The sequence below is a fragment of the Danio rerio genome, chromosome 18 (genome assembly GCF_052040795.2).
Source record: "Danio rerio strain M-AB ecotype USA chromosome 18, GRCz13ab, whole genome shotgun sequence".
Lineage (NCBI taxonomy): Eukaryota > Metazoa > Chordata > Actinopteri > Cypriniformes > Danionidae > Danio > Danio rerio.
The window spans coordinates 38,430,432-38,439,197 of NC_141038.1; the positions used below are offsets into that span (position 1 = coordinate 38,430,432).

The following is an 8,766-nucleotide window of genomic DNA, read 5'->3' on the forward strand; positions in this document are numbered from 1 at the left end:
GACAGGTGATAGGTGGCGCCATAGTGTGCACTGCAGTGGAGAGATTACAGCTGCTGGATTAACGTGATAATTTAACAGGGTCCTGCCAAATACTTGAAAGTAAATGGCTGTTTAACTGGGTGAACAATGAGAGAATATTCTAGTTACCTAAACATATATACAGTTGAAGCCTGCCTGTTTTTTCCCATAATTTCTGTTTAACAGAAAGATTTTTTAACAGATTTCTAAACATAATAGTTTGAATAACTAATTTCTAATAACTGATTTATTGTACATTGCCATGATGACAAAAAAATTTATTTGACTAGATATTTGTCAAAACACTTCTATGCAGCTTAAAGTGACATTGAAAGGCTTAGCTAGTTTAATTGGGTTAACTATATAATAATTTTGACCTTAAAATGGTTTTTAAAAAATTAAAAACTGCTTTTATTCTAGTCGGAATAAAATAAATAAGACTTTCTCTAGAAGACAAAATATTATCAGACATACTGTAAAAAATTCCCTTGCTCGGTTAAACATCATTTGGGAAATATTTAAAAAAATTAAAAAATCAAAAAGTAAAGGGGGCTAATAATTCTGACTTCAACTGTGTATATATATATATACATATATATATATATATGTGTGTATCTGATGTGAACAAAACATGTCTGATTATGTTTAAAATATGATTGTCATCTCCATCAACATCATTATGTATTTTACAAAGCACATTTGTTATGTTTACTTGTACTTATGCATATTTAAAGGTCTGAAACCTAAACTAAACATTATTGATTGAAACAGTGCTAAATTGTGATTTATGATAATATATGATTTATGATGCACAACAGTGTGATCATATGCTGCAAGAACCAGCCAAGACTGAACACAGCGGTTTTATTGCACGTTTCAATGGGTTAATTCATGAACGTTGTTTTAAAAGACATAATAGCTTCGTTGGAACACACATGAAGATATTTCTGATGAAATCTTAGAGCTCTTTGTTTCTTAATTGAGTACAAGGGTCTCAAAACAATAAAGGCCCAGAACATTATCAAAACTCACTTCAGTAGATTAACCATAATTTTTTGAGGCTACAAGAATAATAAATTATATGTGCTAAATGATGAATGAATAAACGATTGAATGAATGAATGAATGAATGAATGAATGAATGAATGAACGATTGAACGAACAAATAAATAAATAAATAAATAAATAAATAAAATGGTTTTGTTCAACAATTTCTTCTCTCCAGTTTCAGTTCAGGTTGTGTGTTCAAAAAAAGTGTCATGCTTCTGGCACATATTGCCTATTTCTGTATATTCTGACTTGAATAAGTAAAGCTGGGCATAAAAAGCAAGTAATTCACTGTGTTGAAATCTTCAGACATGTTTGCGAAAAATGTTTTATGCATAATGTGCATCTTCCTCTGCCTTTTCTATTCGAGTTATACGTCAACACTGCAGTGAAGCGTATTGTGGCAATCTCGTGACTGTGGATCCTGAAGTGACACTGAAGTTAAAGCTGTAGAAAGTCATTATTTTTGGTTTGTTTTGTGCTCAAACATATTCTTGTAGCTTCACTAAAATAATGATTGAACCACTGAAGTCACATGAACTGTTTTTTTTTTTACATTTTAGGCCTTTCAGAACCCTTGCTAGTCAAAGAGCTCTCAAATTTCATCTAAATTATTGAATTTTGGAAAGTCTTATGAGTTTGGAGCACCATGTGGTGATTAATTAATAACAGAATTCTCATTTTTGGGGTAACTATCCCTTTAGTTTTAATGCTTTCTTAAATTCATGAAAGACTGTACTGTTGAAATATCTGTCCTCCAGCTGTTAAAGGCCAACTGCAAGTACCAGACAGTATCCAGCACAACAGTAAAGAACACAGCTGGTGTATCTGATACACTGCTGCCCTGTTTATTTAGGCCATCGTTTCTGCACATATGCAACATATGCAATATTACTGCAGACTCAACAGTTTATTTGCAGCTGGTCCAGTTAAGATGGCTATTCTTTACATTACTTTAAACGGCAACAATTATAATACATGGTAGCATTTACAAATTAATCACATTTATTACAATGTACATAACAATGTTTATGTGCTGCACCAAAAACACACACTTTAGTACTCTAAAAACGGGGCATCTCTGTCCTTATTTTATTCCGGTGATACAGTGAATGTTCTCTCTATATCAAAATGCAATGCCTTATTGGATGTTATAAATGTCTTAAACAAAGATATTTCATATTATGTTATATTATGCTAATATCTGTCAGCTTAATTTCAATCAATTTCTTAATAGTTTCTTAAAAACTAACTTTCAAGTTTTGGAAATCAATGCTCTATATTAAATCTTTAGCATACTGTCCCTTTTACTTGCATAGGTCATTTGCCACTGCTTTCCCACTCAAAGTAAAAGTCAAAAACAAGTCAAAAAGTGTCCATGAGCACCAAACTAAGCTAATCAGTGTTACTTGCAACCAATCTGACAATATGTAAAGTATATTTCATTGCAGAAATTTAAGATGACAGACATTCCACCTCTCCTGGAAAGTCTGGGAGTCTCCTGCATATTAATAGCGGCTCCCTGATGCACGTAATTTAAATATAACCCACTGGGAATCTACATCACAGCATGTTGCATTATGTGTTATGTATTCTCCATATTAAAGCCCACCATCAAAAGCATACAATGTCAACAAATAAAATAAATAGCCTACTGTTTTGTACTAATACTTTTTGAAATAGGCTTAGAATCACTTAGAATAAACTGAATTAATATGTATGTCTTCACACTAAAGAAGGCTCTAAGGGGTTTGAGAAACACTGCAAATAGTCATTCAATCTGTACACAAAAAATAAATGCACTGCAAAAAGGGCAGCCCACAAAGGAAAACATTGAGGGACCCCAAAAAGTGATGAACCTGGCTGGTTCTTATTTTGTTCTCTGATCTAAGAGATTATTAGGGCTAAAAGTATACAAAATATACATTTATTCAGTCTCATGAATGAATAGTCTTTCAGGGTACCCACCGGGATCCTCCAAATTAAATTTAAGGCTTTTTAAGACCTTTTTAATACCATTTCAAATGAAATTTAATGGCAACTTTTTTACCCATTACGACTGAAGTATGAGGGGAAAATGTGAAATCTGTATAAAATTTAAACCCTCAAAAATAAATATGTACAAGTCGGCTACTTAAATTAAATAAAGCATTTTATTTCAATCATCAGTAATATTTTATACATATGCAACATCGTGGTCGTCCACCCAGTAGCGAATATAAAGGTCCAACTGCTTACATTTCGTCATCCTATTGAGACTCTCGTCAAACTTGACCACAAATCCGTTAGCCTCATTGGCCTGGTCAGTCAGATCTTTAGTTATAAAATGAGCTAATCCGAATTTATTAATATATGCACTTTTGTTGCTTCCACATGAGAATAGCTGCAACCTCTGAGTTAGGAAACATGGTTTTGAAAACCTCTGTAATGTTCTCATTCGATGTGTAAGAGTGGTGTTCAGAGATTGTTTTAAATACCAACATCACTTCTGCCCGCAGAGTTGGTGTTGAGCCACAGTAAGATAAGATGTCCCTTGGCTGTGGTGGCAATGCTTCTAATGTAGAATTTTCTTTAAAACTGATAGCACAGAACTGCACATTAGGTGGTTGGCGCTGACGAGCAGTACTACACGCGGTGTGTTTGGCACCCCTCATATAGAAGTCCAGGGCCATAACACCAATCATCGCTAGCTTAAAAGATTTCCAGCACCAACAGCAGTAGGCGCTGCGGTCATTTACTGGCACAGGCTTGACCCAAGCGTAATTCGGTTTTCTTGGCCACAGCGGATTAAACTGACACTTTTATCAATTTTATCCAACACAATTTCAGCCGACAAGCTAGGCTAGCGACTATCTTGTTCTGTACCTCACTTACCTAGTAATCATAGTAATGGGTGCGCACAATTTAGCGTTTTCTGCTATGATGTGGAGTGAGAGATGCACTCAACGTTACGCTGCATGAATTTTTATGTAGCCTACATTAGTAACAGTTAATTTTGTTACTTGTAACTTAATTCGAGGAAAGGCAAAAATAAATAAATAAATAAAATAAGACCTTTGTAATAAAATCCAAGACTGCTTACCAGATTCTAGGCTATTAAGGCCTTAATTTGAGATGATCAAATTTGAGACTTTTTCAATGCTTTTAAGACTGCCTTAAAGTCTCTATTCCGCCATGAACCCCTAAGTATTCCAGCATATGTTTTACGCAACGGGTGCCCTTACAGCCTCAACCCAGTACTGGGAAACATCCATACACACTCATACACTAGGGGCATTTTAGTTTATTCAATTTACCTATACCACATCTCTTTGGACTGTGGGGAAAACGGGAGCACTCGGAGGAAACCCACACGAACACAGGTAGAACATGCAAGCTCCACACAAAAATGCCAACTAGCCCAGCCTGGATTCGAACCAGCAACCTTCTTGCTGTGAGGCGACAGTGCTAACCACTGTGCCACCTACGTTCATTATATTATATTACATAATATACAAGCAACAAGAAATCGTACTGTATAATTCGGATGTTAAAATTAGCTAAAGGATTCACCAGGTTCATCTCTTTTTTTGGTCCCCGAACAAATTTCTATTGTGGTCTGTGCTATTTGCAGCATGTTTCTGTATGTGTGAGCTTGTGCTGTCCAATTGATGAAGATGTTTTCTCAATGTGTCCTTGTTTTTTTATTTGCATGTGTTTGTTTGTTTTTTACTTGCAGCGCGTTTAAGCTCCCTTGGCCACTATAAAAAAATAATATTAGCAATTCTTAAAGCATTGATAAATTACATTTACAAAACTAACATAAAAAATTATATCATGTTACAAGGTGTTCTTTTGAACTTCACATCCTGACAAAAAAACGGTGTCACCATTCCCATGTTAAGTAGCACAACTGAAATGTTTCATCATCATAAATTAGAATTTAAGAAGGATCCGGTGCCTGTCTTTGAATATCATCACAGGGATTTTTTTTCCCGATTTTATTATAATATTCAGTATTATTGCATTTTTTTTTTATTAATTTAAGCTTCTTGGTAGAAATGAGAGACATTTAAAAACTGTACCAACCCCATATTTTTCATCAACAGTATAATAGTAAAAGTATTAATAGGACAAAATGCCTGTATTTAGATATTTACCTGCATTGGGTTGTGTTTTAGGCTTAACAGACATTGCTGTAAAATTTATAAATAATCATACATTAATAAATAATTATTTAATATTGCAATTACAATTTTAAACAAATCTACATTTTTATTCACCTTTTAGCGAGCAATAACTAAAACATCTTCACTACTTTCAAGTTACATTAGGTAAAACAATCAAATATACATCAATGTGCTCTTCTGGATAAGTCTGGTTAATTATACCAATTGACACGTACCAAAGAAGGTCCTCACTCATTAATTTATTTAATAAGTTGAAATAAAATCAAACTGCCTTTGCACATTCGCCAGGTGGACTCTATATCCAATTTTAAATCTCAGATAAAAATGTTTTTGTTTAGGATAGCTTTTAACGATTTGTGGTTTATGTTAATTGTTATTTTAATACTTGTATTTTTTATGATGTGCTTGTGATCTGCTGTAACATGTCTTTGAGTGCTTTCGTCAGTGTCACATTAGGTAATACATAATATTTAACATAAAATATGCAGAAAGCAACATTAATGATCAAACAGATAAATACAAGTGTTTACAAGACATAAACACCCAGTAGATCAGGTGGCATTTCCTTCACAGCCCAGTGATTTATAGGCCAACCAACAATACAAAACCATTCATTACTTCCCTTCCTCATCTCACCTGACAACATAAAACCAATAAACCTTCCTCTCTCCAGAACTGGACAATTTTTGTAAACATACTGAGTGAAAAGAGGCCTTCGGTTTTCCAAGAATCATCAAAGTGTTCAAAAACCAAAGTTCATGCCGCAAAAACTGCAGAACCAAAATATAAGCATTTTTCACACGCCCTCAGAGTCAAGACAGGTATGCTCATGCAGCAGTAACAGGCCAGAACACACATGAGGCTTCTGAGCTCAAAGGCTCCTCATAGGCAGGATCTGCCCTCCACAGCAGGTGAGGTGTCTGACCCACCGTAGACCAACAACATCGGCCCAAACTCACAGCCTGCAGTAATAGGTGGCTGCGTCGGGTTATGTAGCACTAGGAGGAGATTCAGAAACAGCTTTGATGCCAATTGGTTTCAAATTGAATAGGCTTCTATTTCAAGAGAGATTCATGTTTTGAAAATAAAGCAATGATATGTGTTCTCTAAATACAGCTAAGCCATTTGGGTGGTACTGATGGATCAGCATAATTAGAGTCAGTGAATGTTTTTCTGGGAATGCAAACAAAGACAAAATCACAAGCCCACAAAGAGACCAATTTCTCTTTATAAAATCTCCATGGCCGCTACTTTACTGCCTGATGTAAACATAATGAAATTAAAAATAAGCCCCGCTCTAAACAGAAAAACACTGCAATACCCTCATTTTACTACTGAAGCAAAATGATGCTTTCATGTGCAAATAAACCAGTTGAGCTGATATGAGATTTATTTAGAATGTATCTTGTTACATAGTCTTAACACATTTGCAATACCACATTCCTTGTGTGCCTGATATGTGAGCCACCTAAGCATGACGATTAAATATCTGCATGAAGAACGAGGCAACCCGCCCAAAAGAGCGACAAGTGCAGCACGTAACAAAGAAAGATGATGATGGAACAACAGGTGGCTCCCAAACAGACTAATGTGGGGGTTCGACACCCGTAATTCAAAGTCCTAAATGGGGGTTGAAAGGAGATGATGGGTGCCTTTAAAATATGTTTTCGCTCTGGATATGATTCTAACAAACAAAGTTTGAGTTAACGAGATCTCCAGGTGCGTTTGCCCGCGAACACAAATCACCTTTGCGTGAGGAGGTAACCATGGCAACAGCTGCAATATCGTCTTAATTTGTCGGGAGTACATAATAAAAAAACATAATTATTGATATTATGCGTTATTGTGGATTTTGCAGGACACTGGGGTGGTCTTTTGTTAAAAATAGCTGAAGTAGTTATCTGGGGCAGAGAACGATTGAGCGATGTGAACCTCAAACTAGGACTGCGCCCAGAAAATCACTGACGCGTTTGAAAAGTTGTGCTCCTTAAAAGTCACTCCGAAAACCACATTTATAATCCATATCTCTTGCAAATAGTTCTAAAGTAACAAGAAACAGCGCTGAAAATCGTCTACGGAGAGCTCTGTGTAGAAAACACCCCTGAAAAAGTCAAAGCAGGTTAAACGGCGGCTGAAAATAGCGCGTAATCAGCGGCTTACCTGCGGGCGCAGCGCAAGCGAGAACAGGCAAATCACAGTCCAGTGTAGTCCGCGCTTTACATCCCTTATCATTGCCCTAACAGCACTCCTTCTGTCCGAACTCGAGCTTTCCCAAGAGTGCCAACTCTTTCGGTCTCTATCCAATCTCATAGCTGACATTTGCGCACTTGTCCTGTGCGCGCTGATCAGCCTTGTCTTGCTTGGTGACGCTTTCTTTACACTGTCCATCTGTCCATCATGAAGACACGGCGTGAAAACGGGCATATGAATGATGCTCACTCAGGTAAGTAAGACCACCAAGGTCTTTCCACACTCCGCGCGGAGTCCAGGGCGCCTCCTCCTCCTCTTGCTCTTCCTCCTTCCACCTGCTGCAGTTAAGAGGCTTTGTATGTTAGACCTGCTGACCTATAGACTTGAGCTTTCATCCCATTTACTTTCCCAGTGACTGAAAGCACTTCTTTACTCTCGCGTCAACCGGATAGGCTGTGCTCTCAAAGCAAAGCGCTGCAAGAGCAAGACTGCGCATCGCCTGGGAAGCTGTAGCGGTTAAAGTTGCCAGTAGAGGGTGTGTCCTCCGCATGGGTATATCCGTCACCTATCTTGAAAATAATACCCGATTTTCTGTGAGGCTACGTATTTAGAAATGTAAAATCTATCCACGTATCCAGGCGTATTTTTGGAGTTTGTTAGTGTTAAGAGTGCTGCTACACCCCGACCAGTTTCACAAATGGGTAATTCTTCAAATACAGACACTCATATATCCAAAATATAAAGGCTATAATTTTGTTCAAATTTCTCTTTCTTTGTCAAACTAACAATAAAACCTAGCCTATTTTTTTTTAAATGTACTAGCTTTCTGTTATATGTTTTTCGTATTATTCAACCTCCTTTTAGGTGTCAAAATTACTGTTTTCGCCTCACACATCCAGAGTTTAAAAACTTCAACAATTAAAATATCATTTTAAAATGTTATTTATCTGGTATCTATTATTGTATCTTAATTAAGCACTTGTGAAATAATTTAAATATTTTATACTTATTAATGTGAGACTATTATCAATATTGTTTTTATACAAAACATAGCTGTCGCACAGTATTATATATTTCCACCACAACACTGTAGTCGCTTTAAAAAGTTTGTGTGAAAGATTATTTAGGTGGTTTCTATGAAAATGATTAGTGTCATCACTATTGTTTAAGATGGAGGGAATTAAAATTTGTAGCAATAACACTTGAAGAAAAATCTAAATAAATATTGCTTGATAAGGAAATACATTTATTCTACGTCATTTCCAAACATGCTGTACCTTCAGAGATGTTTTTAAAAACCAAACAAAATTAAGGTAAATAAGATTGTTTTGTATACATGAAA

At 36.0% G+C, this 8,766-nt stretch overlaps 1 protein-coding gene across 1 annotated transcript in view; it reads right to left on the reverse strand.

The window, feature by feature from the left end:
• The window catches only part of LOC100535882 (uncharacterized), a 120,101-nt gene extending 112,185 nt beyond the window's left edge, over positions 1-7,916 (reverse strand). The window contains exon 1 of the mRNA XM_087293328.1: positions 7,395-7,916. Within this exon, the coding sequence (XP_087149454.1) occupies positions 7,395-7,658 (264 nt within the window). The 5' untranslated portion in view covers positions 7,659-7,916. The remainder of the gene's footprint in view (positions 1-7,394) is intronic.
• Between the last annotated feature and the right edge of the window lie 850 nt (positions 7,917-8,766).